At 63.8% G+C, this 13,119-nt stretch overlaps 4 protein-coding genes across 4 annotated transcripts; 2 read left to right on the top strand and 2 right to left on the bottom strand.

Annotated features, from left to right (window-relative positions):
- Positions 1-1,958: 1,958 nt before the first annotated feature.
- Positions 1,959-3,303, bottom strand: CHLNCDRAFT_142700 (hypothetical protein; the record flags this gene model as incomplete). Its single annotated transcript, XM_005849381.1, has 6 exons — positions 1,959-2,159; positions 2,262-2,375; positions 2,508-2,699; positions 2,800-2,896; positions 2,989-3,074; positions 3,199-3,303. The coding sequence occupies 6 exons, from the start codon at positions 3,301-3,303 to the stop codon at positions 1,959-1,961; spliced, it is 795 nt and encodes a 264-aa protein (XP_005849443.1).
- Positions 3,304-3,696: 393 nt separating this feature from the next.
- On the top strand, positions 3,697-5,623 carry CHLNCDRAFT_34562 (hypothetical protein; the record flags this gene model as incomplete). Its single annotated transcript, XM_005849655.1, has 4 exons — positions 3,697-4,360; positions 4,510-4,841; positions 4,970-5,095; positions 5,215-5,623. 4 exons carry the CDS (start codon positions 3,697-3,699, stop codon positions 5,374-5,376), a joined length of 1,284 nt encoding a protein of 427 aa, XP_005849717.1. The 3' UTR covers positions 5,377-5,623.
- Positions 5,624-5,731: 108 nt separating this feature from the next.
- Positions 5,732-8,707, bottom strand: CHLNCDRAFT_142698 (hypothetical protein; the record flags this gene model as incomplete). Its single annotated transcript, XM_005849380.1, has 11 exons — positions 5,732-5,948; positions 6,056-6,249; positions 6,333-6,467; positions 6,694-6,793; positions 6,894-7,006; positions 7,135-7,313; positions 7,450-7,690; positions 7,842-7,966; positions 8,070-8,214; positions 8,308-8,395; positions 8,586-8,707. The coding sequence occupies 11 exons, from the start codon at positions 8,705-8,707 to the stop codon at positions 5,732-5,734; spliced, it is 1,659 nt and encodes a 552-aa protein (XP_005849442.1).
- Positions 8,708-9,380: 673 nt separating this feature from the next.
- Positions 9,381-12,425, top strand: CHLNCDRAFT_57172 (hypothetical protein; the record flags this gene model as incomplete). Its single annotated transcript, XM_005849654.1, has 6 exons — positions 9,381-9,647; positions 10,023-10,362; positions 10,503-10,891; positions 11,086-11,322; positions 11,422-11,700; positions 11,821-12,425. The coding sequence occupies 6 exons, from the start codon at positions 9,381-9,383 to the stop codon at positions 12,112-12,114; spliced, it is 1,806 nt and encodes a 601-aa protein (XP_005849716.1). The 3' UTR covers positions 12,115-12,425.
- Between the last annotated feature and the right edge of the window lie 694 nt (positions 12,426-13,119).

Raw genomic sequence — 13,119 nt, 5'->3', positions numbered from 1 at the left:
CGCCCGTGCCTCCTCCCTCCAGAAGCGATGCCGGGGCGGAGACTGTCGCAGCACGCACTCGCGGCGGCAAGCGCAGCGGCAGGAGCGGTGGCGGCATCGACACGCCCTACGCATCGTGGCTGTTTCACTACAAGCATCACTATGCACCACTTGCCTCAGACCTGGCCATGTATGGGCGCGAGGCGATGAAGGGCGCGGTGGCGGCAGCTTCCTCTGCCGACAAACCCGTCCAACCGTTTGCGCAGCTCATGGCGGTGCTGCCCTTCTGCAGGCGAGTGAGCAGTGCCTAGGTGGGAGTTGGCAATCACAAAGGGCCCCACCTCCTGCCATCCCACCCGCCCGCCTTGTTGCCTGCAGCATGCCTGCCTGCCTGCCACCGCTACCGGCGCAGGCGGCCGAGGACCCTGACGACGGCCTGCTGGCCCTGCATGGCGGCCAGGCAGGCGGTGGGCTTGATGTGTTCCCGGCGGATCTGACTGCCCTGGTGGATCTGAGTGGCAAGAAGTGGGCCCACACGGTAGGTTGGAGTTTCCAGCTCTGGTGCCTGGGTACGGGGCTGCCAGGTCTGGTCACCCCATCTCATCCCCACTTCCTCTTCCTCTGACTCTTGGCCTTCGTTACTGAGCTGCAGGCCGTCATCCGGCTGCCATTTCCCAATTTGATGGTGTGTACGTGTTTCCCGATTTGACGGTGCGTACGTGTTTGCGCACCCCAAGGCGACGTTTTCTTCTGTCCTGCAGGCCATCTCACACTTTGTACAGCAGCTGCTGGCGGGCGGCAGCAAGGACGAGGAGGTTGAGGAAGGAGAGCGGGGCAGCGGCTGCTGCATGACAGCAGAGGAGCGCAGCAGGAACGACTTCCAGTCCGCCTGGCTGCTCATGAGCAGGTTCCACCCGGCAGCAGCAGGCCTGCTGGGCAGCAGGGAGCTTGGGAGGGAGGCGTGGGCTGACATGACGGACGATGATCTCAATGATGAGCAGGCAGTTTGCTCCACCAGCAGCATCCTGTCGCTGCTGCTGCCACCTCGGGCGACTAGCAGCGGGGATGGCAGCGACCAGCATGCCGTGCCGTGCTTCCCCCTGGACCTTGCTGGCCAGGACGTGCTACCCTTCTCGCCCGGTCTGCTTCCGGGTGCGTAGGGCGCCGGCATGCTGTGGCACAAAGGAATCAGCTGATCGTATCTGTTTGCGTCTTGTATGTGCATGCAGGCACCAAGGAAGGCAAGCGAGCAGTCTCTATGCAGAGCTGGAACAGGCGGAAGCTGGTGGAGCAACGCCGGCAGGCCGAGCGTGCAGCAGCTTCGCTGCGTGGCAGCCGAGGCAGGGGCCGGGACGGCGGTAGGGGCAGGGGAGGGCGCATTCAGAGAGCTGGGAAAGCCCTTGCTGGCGGGGGGGGGTGGCGCAGCGCTTGTGCCGCTTCTTGTCTCGTCGCAGCGGGCAGCTCGTGCGGCAACCAGCCCACACTGGCAGTATGATGCCCTGGCTTGGGAGCCCCCACCGGCGTCCGTCGCATCTCGTAGCTGGTACCGCCCAGACCCGCAACCGCTGGCTGCTGGAGGACGTGCCGGTGCCGGTGTGGCTTCTGGCTGGACAGTGCCCCCACCGCCCATCCTAGGCACCCAGTCCAACAGCAGTGGCGGCGCACATCGCACAGCAGTGGCACCAGCAGCATGTGTTGATGATGGCTTTGCTGGTTCAGCAGGCTGGGACGAGGCAGATGCAGAGCCGTCGGCGGCAGGATTCCAGCATGAGCTGATGCTGGTGACCATGCGTGCACCGCCCTTGGAGGCCCCCGCGAGCACCGGCGCATCTGCTGGCTGGGGCCACACCCCAGGAGGAACCGTCCCAGCAGAGGATGGCGGCGAGGGAGATGAGCTGGAGGACATGCTAGCACTGCTTGGAGTTGGTAGCAACTGTGTCTGATTTTTGTTTGAACGAAGATGAGGTGAATGAGAAGAATCATTCAAAGCCCTGGAAGGGGCCGGTAGCTGCAGGGCTGCCCGAGGGCGGTGCTGCGATCCGCGTCGCGGAGACTCGACCGCTGCCGCCACCAGCCTTCCGTCCAGGCAGAAGTTGCACATGTCGCCCCCGCGCGTCGGCTGCAGCCTGGTGCTGCTGCTGCTGCAGGCGGCGCTGCTGCTGCTGCTGCTGCTGCTGCTCCTGCTCGACAGTCGGCTGCTCGCCAACCCCCGTTGGCGCTGGCGTTTGCTCGGATTGCTGTCTTCCCTCGGCGACAAGTTGAGGCTGTGACGCTCCCTCCACCATAACGCCCTCGCCATTGCCTGATGTGTGCCGCCGGCCATTTGCTGCCGCAGCAATGTCTGCGGCCGTGCCCTCTGTCAGGTGTTCAAGCTCCTCGCTCAATTGCTCCAGCTTCTGCACCCACAAAGGCGGATGGGGAGGGCATGCAGCATGCATTTGGGTGTGGGGCCAACACGGGTTTTAGGGCAGGGCTATAGCGTTGTGCTCCATGGCAGGGCAGCGTACTATACAGTGGCCAAGCAGTACCTTTAGCTGCGCGCCAGCACTCTGCTGCACGAGCGTGTTCAGCTCCCCCGCCAAAAGATCCTTGCGCTGTTGCGCCTCCTCCATCTGCTTCTGCCAGTGCTCCATCTCCTGCTTAGCCTTCCTAAAATTGGTGCGGGCAGCGTCCAGCTGGTGATTCTGCTGCTCGATCAAGCTGCGCAGGTGCTCTAGCGCCTGCAAGAAGGACGATATGTGGTACGAGGTATGAATGCGAGTGGGGCCGGACAGAAAACACTGGAGGGGAGACCGCTTGGTGTGGCGGGAAGGGCCCCACCTGTCGGCGGGGCCCCACATTCACATGCAGCGCCAGCTGCAGCTCGGACAGCTGCTTTTCGACCTCTTGTATCTTTGAACGCTTTTTTGCAATGCTCCTGCAGGCCACCGCTACAGGGGGCGGTGAGCGGCAACAGACACGGGGGACGTGGCTGGCCTCGCCGGCCCGATGCTGCCCCCACACACTCACTGGAGAATCACTCGCTCCTTCTCCTGCAACATCATGTCATACGCGTTGATGGCTGACTGGTCGGCGACACTGGCCGACCTGGCATCCTGCACACACGGGGGCACGGCGTCGGCGGGAAGCCCGCACCCAGCTGAGGCGGGTGGTCATGCACTCTGGTCATGCACTCTATCTCTCTACATCTGGAGTACCCGTGATGATTCCAGGACGTACTTGAGAGGCTGCAGGAGCAGAGAGGGCTGCAGGAGCCGGAGGAGGGACTGGGGCCTGAGCCTGCTGCTGAGGCCCTGGGTGCGGGTGCTCGGCGCTCTGCGACATTGCTATGCACTGGGCGGCAGCGCGGGGCATGAATCGACTAAATACAGTCCCGACGTGCTGTGGAGCAAAGCAGCACGGCATGCTACATCGATGCGTAACCAGGCTGGCCCTGCCAAGGCCTCCTTTAGTGCTGCGCTCTTCTTGAGCCAGCGAGTGCGCTGTGTTGAAGGTCACAAGGACATGACCAGCGTGCGAGCAATGCTGGCACTGGAGCAGCCCGTTGCCAGCTGCTCCTATGCAGTGTACAGCAGTAGCCGCAGGGCTACACGGCGTGCCCTGCCCCGGCGCTACACTGGCCGCACCCATGCCGTCGCGGTGAGTTGCGGCTGCTTGGCCGCCTGCAAGAAGCTCCCCTGGCCTAGTGGGCTCTTTACCCACAGGCGCCTGCTTTGAATGCCTGCGCCGCAGGTGCAGGACGCCCCAGCGGCGGCCGCTGCCGCCGCGGACTTGGGCACCGCTACCCGCGCCGACTTCCCCATTCTGCACCAGAGTGTGAACGAGCGGCCGCTGATGTACCTGGACAATGCAGCCACGTCGCAGAAGCCGCGGCAGGTCCTGCAGACGATGGACGAGTACTATGGCGAGGGCGGATACAACAGCAACGTGCACCGCGGGGTGCACGCCCTGAGCGCACGTGCCACTGCCGCCTACGAGGCCGCCCGCGAGAAGATTGCGGGCTTCATCAACGCCTCCTCGCCTCAGGAGATCGTCTACACACGTAATGCCACGGAGGCCATCAACCTGGTGGCCAACACGTGGGGCGCGGCACAGCTGCGCGAGGGCGACGAGGTGGTGCTGAGCGTGGCGGAGCACCACTCCAACATCGTGCCCTGGCAGCTGCTGGCGCAGCGCAGGGGACTGGTGCTCAAGTTTGCGGAGCTGACCGGCAGCGAGGAGGTGGACCTGGAGAAACTGGCGGCCCTCATCACGCCCCGCACCCGCCTCGTCTCGCTTGTCCACGTGTCCAACATGCTGGGCTGCGTGCTGCCCACGCAGCGCGTGGCAGAGATGGCCCACGGCGTGGGCGCAAAGCTGCTGCTCGACTGCTGCCAATCTGGTGGGGCGGGAGGGAAATGGGAGGGGCAATGGCTGTGCCAGGTGGTGTGTGGCAGCCGGGCGGCGAGCGGCTGGGTTCGGAGTGAAACCAATGATTGCACCTCACAGTGCTTCAAATGCTGGACCCCATCTTGCTGGCCCTGTTTGCAGTGCCCAACATGCCGGTGGATGTGCAGACGCTTGGCGCCGACTGGATTGTGGCCTCTAGCCACAAGATGTGCGGCCCTACAGGCATCGGCTTCCTGTGGGCCCGCTACTCGCTGCTGGAGCAGATGCCGCCGTGGATGGGTGGTGGCGAGATGATTCAGGAGGTGCGGCTGGAGGGCAGCACATATGCGGAGCCGCCCTCGAGGTTCGAGGCGGGCACCCCCGCCATTGCTGAGGCCATCGGGCTTGGTGCCGCCTGCGACTACCTGTCGGGGCTCGGCATGGAGCGTGTGGCGGCGCATGAGCGCGAGCTGGGCGCTCACCTGTATTGGCAGGTGGGTGGCTGGGAGAATGCAGGCGAGGGGCGGCCTGCCCCACCAGGCTGCGCAGGATCCCCTCGCTGCCCCTGTGGCTGTCGTACCACGGACACCGCCCCACCCACCCACCCTGCACCTGCTTGCAGCTGCGGTCGATTGATCGTGTGCGCATCTATGGTCCCAGCCCGGAAGCGCGGCTGGGCCGTGCCGCTCTGGCCACCTTCAATGTTGAGGGCATCCACCCCACAGACATATCCACCATCCTGGACAGCGTGCGTGCGGGCTGTGTGGCTTGCAGGAGGGGTGGGCCTTGCTACTTCTACACATTTGCTGTCCCCGCACCGATTGCTGCAATACTTGACATGCAATACTTTCATGTATTTGTGTGCAGACGGGCGTGGCGGTGCGGTCGGGCCACCTGTGCACGCAGCCGGTGCACCGTCACCTGGGCATCTCCAGCTCGGTGCGTGCATCACCATACATTTACAACACCAAGGCGGAGGTGGATGCGTTTGTGGATGCCCTCAAGGACGCCATTCAGTTTTTCACTTGACATGGGCATGTGACGGGGCACAGCTTCCAGCTGGGAATGCGAGGGGGTGATGTGCCCAGAATGGGTGCATCAACCCTCCTGGGATTGCTGCCAAGCAGGGGTTGCAACTTGGCTCCAGAAACTCCCTGCTCCTTTCATTGTCTTGATCTGCTTGAGTTTATAAATCGCTCTCTAATTTCATCTACACTCCACCCCTCTTTCGTTGACTCTGGAAAACAAACCCTTTGAACGCTTGAACGAATAGCAACAAGAGGAGAATTGCAGAGGCGAAAGCGTGCAAGAGGAGTACAGAGGTGCAGCACGGCGTACATGAAAGCCTGGCAGCCAGACCAACAATGTGCTCGCGGAAACAAGGTTAGCGGTTGAAGAATCCTTTGAGCGCATCCCGAGTCTTGGCCTCCGCTGCTTGTTCCTGCCGCTCCATGCGCTGCAGCTCCTGCTCGCACTCCTCCGCCGTTGACTCATCCAGCTCAGCGCAGATGGCCAGGTCACCACGTGCCGACTCGTACTCACCCAGGCAGGCAGCCACCACGGCGCGACGGAAGTAGGCCTTGGCGTAGCTGTCGTCCTCACTGCAAAGGCGGGCAGCACACAGATGGGGTGGGTGGGATCGTGCAATGAAAGAAGTGACGCAGGTATAGGTCAATGACGACTGCAGGCAGCCAGGCAGCGTCCGCACTTGATTGCTTTGGTGCACCAGCCCAGCGCCTCGCCCCACTCCTGCTCGCGTTCAGCACAGCGCGCCAGGTTGAGCAAGCAGGCAGCCTTGGTGGCAGAGGCCGCCGCAAAATCCTCCTCGCTGTCCAGCTCCAGTGCGCCCCCCACCATCTTGAGGGCCTTTTGGTACTTTTGCCTTGCTAACTTGGTCTTGCCCTGCAACTATGAGCAGCTTTCAGCAGTGCGCCTCCTGGGGCCACCTTCCTCTGGCCCAGTCCTGTCCTGCGCTCTCCTCACACCTGCTTGAACAGCATATTGCCCTGTTCCTTGAGCCGTGCCGCATGCTTCAGCTTATCCGCCCCTGAAAGCGCATGCTGGGTGGGCTCTTTCTCGAAATCAATCAGCTCAACCTCAAACTCCATGCTGCAGCCAGACTGCAGGCTTGACGGGGCATCCAGCCGGCCCTCATAGGCATATTGCCAGCTCGAGGTGAGGGCAGCCACCTCTCCTGGCAGCATCAGGCGCACGCACATATCTAGCGCCTGCACCCATGAGTACCCCAGCGGATTGCGAGGGATGTAAGGGCGCAGGCGTGTTGCAGTGCAGCAAGTGTTCCTTGGCTGCACACAAGTTGAATGCAAGCCAGGCAGCACCACACACCTCGGGCACCTCGCCCATCCCGGTGTCAAACTCCAGCGGAGCTGCCTGGCCATCCTCCCTGCTGTCTAGCGACCACTGCTCCTCGCCCTGTGCTTTCACCCTGCAAGCATATGGGCGTGCTGTCACGAGGCCTTGCCAGGAGTGGCAGAAGGGAGCACAGACATACAGGCATGCACACCACAACCACCAGGAAGGCGCACCTGTAGTGCACGCGAACCCTACTGTCTTCCAAGGGGCAGTCCATGGGGAACTCACCCTCTCCTTTGCGCACAATGCGCTTCACCACCGCGCCATCTCCTGTCATGTCCCGCACCTGCGCCGCAGTGTGGCAGCAGCAACATCGCAGCCGTGTTTGTTGTACATCACGAAGGGTCGCATGCAATTATGTGCGACGAATCACACCCAGGTGGGCCGCGCACCCTGCCAGGCAACCAGCCCTACCTGCGAAAAGTCGAGGAGATGCAGCTTGATCTCTGCATAGCTCTGTGCGGTCGCCGGTGCCGTGCCATCGGCAACATCTGGGGGGTCAGGCAGCAGCTTGCTGCCGTACAATTGGCTAGTGGGGCAGTACGCCACCGCCTCCTGCTGCCGCTGCATGGCTGACAGGGCTGTCTCCACGCCTGTAAGCAAATGGTGCAGCGAGCAGCTGTGGCACTAGGCAAGCCAGGTCGGCACAGCAGCACCAAGATCAACAGCAACTGGGAAACGGGGAAAACAGCTGACAAGCACGGGTGCCAGTGCCTGGATCACCCATACCTGGCGGCAGCTGCCCTGCGCCCAGTGGGCATGCCAATGGCTCGCCATTGGTACTGCTGAAGTACGAGTCGCCCTCATCCTGCCGCCCGGTGGTGGAGCCGGTGCGTGCGTTGATGTGCAGCGAGACATCGAAGGGCAGGCGGGGTGACTCCCAGCCTTGCCCTGGCCGCAGCGTGCGCAGGAAGACATCGCTGGCAGGGCCCACGCACTTGACGCTGCTGCCCGGGTACCAGCTGGTGAGCTGCACGTGGCACAAGGCAGATACGGTGTGGGGAGCAGCAAACCCAGCAACAATGCCAACGCTGGCACTTGAGCATGCATCGCATGCAAACTCTGCAGAAAAACAAAGTAAAAAAATCTGTCCCCGCCACCTGCCAGCAGCCGACACTCACTGTGACATCTGCCACAACCGGCGCCTCCCTCCGCAGGCCCTGCGGCAGCGGCAGGCCGCTGTCCTTATGCAGGAAAGCGTAGTCGGGCTTGATGTTTAGCATGGCCCGCTCCCCTCGCCGCATCTCTGCACCGTACAGTACAGAAAGCAATGTGCCGGCAATGGGCGGGCAGTGCTTCGGCCACCAGTCACACCAAGCAGGCAGCTGTATACCAAACATGCCACTCACCTAGCACGCCCAGCTCCATGCCGCGCAGCATTCGCCGCCCGCGCCCAACCACAAACGGCTGCGGCCGGCCGCTGCCGCCATGCTCGTGCAGAGTGGAGCGGAGTACCTGTCGGTGTTCATCCAGCAGGCTGTAGTGCAAGAATACCTGCGGGGGCAGGGCAAAGCAGGGTGGCGGAGCCATGGCCCACTGCCGTAGTTTACCTGCCAGACGCAAGCTTGAGCTGGCAACGCGACATACCAAGTCTCCCTCCTGCGGTGTTGCCTCTCCTTCCCCCGGCTCTACAGTGCCCTTCAGCACAGCTCCGCCCTTCATGTCCTCCTCCTCCCTGTAGCAGCCCAAGGTGGCCGGCCTCGCGAAGGCAGCGGGTGGCGGCGCGCAGCGAAGAGCGGCAGAGAACGCTACCCACAGGGAATGCGGCGCAGGTTCCAAATTTCAACAAGCCGTCGTGGGACTGCCAGATTGAACATTCGGAGCGCTCCGCGCTGAAGGTTACCAGCAGGATCACCAGAAATCACCTGAACTTGGCCGCGTCGTCCACGCCCAGCTCCTTGTCGTCCACATCGGGATCCACCGATGTGGGCTCCTGCAGGCCGACCCGAAGCTTCTGCAGGTAGGCCGCCAGCCCCGCACCCGCCATGTGCGGCCCGCTCCACTGCCAATTAACAAGTTGAAAAGACAAGAAGAAAGGGCCGAAGGAGGACGCTCGCATCCTTCCAGCATGGTGTCGTCGAGCATGCTTGACGACTGGGGGGGTCCGCCGTAGCAAAGCGCGCACACCAGGCACAGCACCGGCTGGCCGGAACCAAAACAGGGTAGGACGTGGCCTCCGCAATGTGCTGCATTGCTGCAAGAAAATGTGGACCATGCACTGCCAACGACCCGAGCTGGATTGCCGCTCGCACCTTCTTGAGCCGCCCGCGCCCCCCCCGCCCCATTGTGGTCGCTGGTTGCCGTGCATGCGGCACAGTCACACACCTCATGCATGAAAATGATTTGCAATGAGCTGGTGCACACGACAGACCGGGGAGACTTGCGGATGCAATGAAGGAGAAAATGGAGCAGCACCAGGAATGGATGCAACACCTGGGGGGCCTCGTAACTGGACTGTGAGCCTCTTCCCAGTTGCAGTATCCCATTCGGGCTTCGTTACTGACACAGCAGCAATGGATCCCCGCCAGTGCACTACAGCGACCGCCAAGGATAGGTGAAATTCATTCATCCCGGCGGCGGGGCGCACATGTGGCGCGAGCTGCCAGCCCGGCACATCTCCCCCAATCACCCTCGTCTTCTTCTTCTTCTTCTTCGTGACCATGACAGCTGGTTCGCAGGAATGGGCGTGCCTGCCCAGCCCCTGTATCCTGCAGGTGTTCTGCCTGGCGGAGTCGAGCAAGGATGCCCTGGCGTGGCGCCTGGCCTGCAAAAGCTTCCACGCCGTGTGCGGCAAGGTGGACATGCTCAAGCTGCGGGTACTGGGCGACGCCAAGGCCGCCGTCAGCGAGCTCGACTCCTCGGCCGGCGACTTCTCCACCTGGTTCGGCCTGGACCTGGACTTTGCACCCATGGAGCTGGTTCAGCAGGTGGGAGGGCGGCGCAGCAGCCCGCGAACCCGCCGCCGCTGGACGGGGCAGGAAACCTGCCGACACCCGCCGAGGGGGTTATCCTCTTCTTCATCCGCGCGGCATGCGCCCTCCCTCTCCTCTACCCTGCAGGGCCGCCTCACGTCGCCTTTCGTGCTTCGGCCAGAGCAGGCCAAGCTTGTGGAGCGCGTGATGAAGGCAAGGCCGTTGTTTGCCCTTCGATGCAGCAGCCCAGCCTTTCCAGATGACAGCCCATCATCCAGCTCACTGGGTGGCAGCCTCCTGCTGCCACATACAGCCATTTATTGACCTGGGTGCTGACATGATGTGCTGACCCTCTTCCGCCCGCTTCCCCTCCATCGGTCCCTTCTGCAGCACCTGCACGCGGGCGTCCGCTGGGCGCGGCTGGCAGAGCCTGCATCCTTCTGCCTGCCCTACCATCTGCACAAGCTGGCGGCGGTGGTGACGCTGGAGCTGGTGCTCAACCCGGCAGTGGAGGAGGTGGTGTTTGCGTCGGCTGCCTTCCTGCAGCTGCACAGCCTGCGGCGGCTGACATTTCAGGGCCGCCTGCCGCAGCACCGCCGCCGCGTGAACCGCCGCGCGCTCCCGCACCTGAGCCGTAGCGTGATGCACCTGGCGGCGCACGGCCTCAACATCACCGCAACCGACTGGTGCCACTTCCGCCACATCCAGACCATGGACCTCAGCCACTCCGGTTCGTGGCGTGTGGCTTGGTCAGGCTGCCTCGGCCGGCTGCGCCAGCTTGCAGCAGTGGGCCGGGTGGTGGCGGCAAGCTGTAGACCGTGGGCACCAGTTCAGCGATGCTTGTGGCCTCTCGCCGGCTCCTGCCTGCAGATGTGCGCTTTGGACCCTATTGCGGAGCGCTGCTGCACAACCTGTCCGAGCTCGTGTTGCGCAGCGCCAGCCTGGAGCTGTCCAGCCCGGCTCTGTTTGAGGACATGTTGAGGCTGCGCCGGCTGGACATGCAGGGCTGCACCAGCAGCCGCACTGGCAGCTGGCTGAGCCGCGTGCTGGGCAGCAACTCGGATGTGGTGGCACTGCCAGAGGGCCTGGTGTCGCTGCAGGCCATTGGCTGCAACGTGTTTGATAAATGCGTGCTGGAGCTGGGGGCAGCGACGGGGCTGCAGCTGCTGGAGGTTAGCAGCAGCGTGCAGCTGCCCGCCACGCTCAAGCACGCGGCGCACGGCGCTGTGCTTGGCTTGCACATTGCGGAGGAGGGCCAGGTGAGGCTGGCGGCAGGCTGGCGGAGCGAGCACCTGCATGTGCAGCACCAGCAGCCCGGCGGATGCCTCGTCGCTCTGGCTACTAGATCTGCCACCGATCTGCCACCATGTGCAGGCGGCAGTGGTTGTGCTGGGCGGCGGCTTTGCTGTCACCAAGTGCTCACTCCGCTCTGCCCCTGCACCAACTGCCGCAGGTGGTCACTCGCCACGGCCGCGACAATGTGAGCGTCAAGGCGTGCCTCGTTGACAGGCTTGCCGCCATCCGGCGGCTTTCCGGGTGGGGGTTGGGGCGCAGCACTCTGGGGGTGGTGGGCCAGATGGGCGAGCTGCGGGAGCTGTGCCTGCTGGGCGGCGAGCGGCGGCGGCTGGAGCTGGAGCTGGAGCTGCCGGCGGTGGAGACGGTGCGGGTGGAGGGCTACCAGATCATTCAGGTGAGGCGAGGCCTTCCATGCAGGTGGCAGCATTCGAGTATGCTCGCCCCTAGGTAGCAACCGGCTTCCAACAAGTGTTCTCCGATTGTTTTGGTGCAGCTGCGTCTGCCGGTCTGCCTCAGCTTGCACACGGTCGTTCTATCGGGGCACGGCGTGTGCCAGCAGCTGGCGCTGCCGCCCTCCACCCGAGTGCTGGTGCTGGACAACGTCATGCGCGACGCCCGCGCGCTGGCCCTCTCCACCATGGTGCCACGCTTGAAGACGGTTGTGCTGGGCATCGGCCACCTGCCTGCCAGCCTGCCCGCCACGGTGGAGCGGCTGGCGGTCGTGGGGGAGCCGCGCGATGGCGCGCTGGGGCAGGCTTACGCCGGGCTGCAGGTTGGTTGCCGCCTTTGTTGTGCAAACGGCGTGCACGTTTTGGACGATCATGCCTTTGTGAGCACCTCCCGAGCGAGCTGTCGCACGTCCTGGTGCGTACCCTGTCTCCTGTGCCTGCAGGCACTGCTGCCACAGCTGCCCAACCTGAAGGAGCTGCGCGTGTCCTCTGGCGAGGCTCTGCTGCCGGAGGCTGTGGCAGCCCTTCTTCCCGCTGGCTGCCAGTTCAGCACCGCCGGCGTGCCGCGCAAGGGCGCCGGCGTCGACTGCTGGGGGCGCAGCCTGCACCAGACGGCGCAGCTGAGCATGGAGTGGTGCGAGAGCCTGGTGACCACCGAGGGCCTGAACCTGGCGGCGCTGGAGGCGGGCGCCGACAGCCAGCTGGCTCGCCAGATCAGCCGCGTGCTGGTGAGCTGACCCGGAGCACAAACCGTTTTTGCAGAACAAACCATCACTGACAATGAATGCACGCCCGAGTTGCCAAGATCTCTTCCCTTTCCTGGGACCCAAGTTTTTCCTTAGCTGATTTTCTGGACCAGGGCACCAATCAGGGCATGGTCCACCACCCGCAATGAGCCACTGTCGTTCCAACCCCAACCCCTGGTCGTCGTGCGTTGAAGAGCCCGCTCTGTGTCATTTTTGTGCATCATTCCTGCATCTTGTTTTTCAATGGGAGGCAACCTTGACAAAGCTTCAGTGAGAGCGTGAAGTTTTAACGAAGGCATGGCGACAGACACAAGGTGACATTTGAGTGGGGTGTGTGGGCGGGGGGGTGGGGTGGGGTGGGTGGGTGGTTGTGTGGAGGGGATGGGGCTGGGTGCGTTGGCCTGGCTGGCCCTGGCGGCCGGGCTGCCACCTGGGTGGGTGGTTGCGTGCACAGCTGTGTCCTGGCGGCTTTCCCTGGCGGGTGTTGCGGGTCCCAGCCACGCACGGCCGGCGACTGGCTTCGTGACTTTTCCATGCATGAAGGCAGGCGCCGGCCCCCAGCTCTGCCGCCACCTGCCGCACGCCACTTGCCGCCAGATGCAAGGCCGTTTTCCATCCCTTTTAGCACCCAAACCCCACCCACGCACGTCCACCCGCAGTCCCCACCCACCCCACCCCCAGTTCTTCCCCGTTCGCAACCCGCTTTCCTTGCGTGGGACGTTGCAGAGCCAGCACGGGTGGGTGGGGTGGGTGGGTGAGGTGGGTTTCTGGGTGGGTGTCTGCCCCTGGTTGGTGGGTGGTCCCTGGGTGGGCCGGGTGGTCCCCGGGTGGCCACCTGGGTGGCCGGGTGGGTGCAAGAGCTCCCCCCGCGGGGGGGCAGGCCGCCGCTGTTTGCCCAAGCCGCCCCCCCCCCCCACCCCACCGTCCCCGCACCGGCAAGCTTTGCCCGAATGTCCCAACAGCCCTTTCCCTCTTGCAGGGCTCAAGGCTGCCAAG

The sequence above is a fragment of the Chlorella variabilis genome (genome assembly GCF_000147415.1).
Source record: "Chlorella variabilis unplaced genomic scaffold CHLNCscaffold_5, whole genome shotgun sequence".
NCBI classification, from domain to species: Eukaryota; Viridiplantae; Chlorophyta; class Trebouxiophyceae; order Chlorellales; family Chlorellaceae; genus Chlorella; species Chlorella variabilis.
The sequence above is the reverse complement of the archived record's forward strand: the minus strand, read 5'-3'. Positions and strand labels throughout refer to the sequence as shown.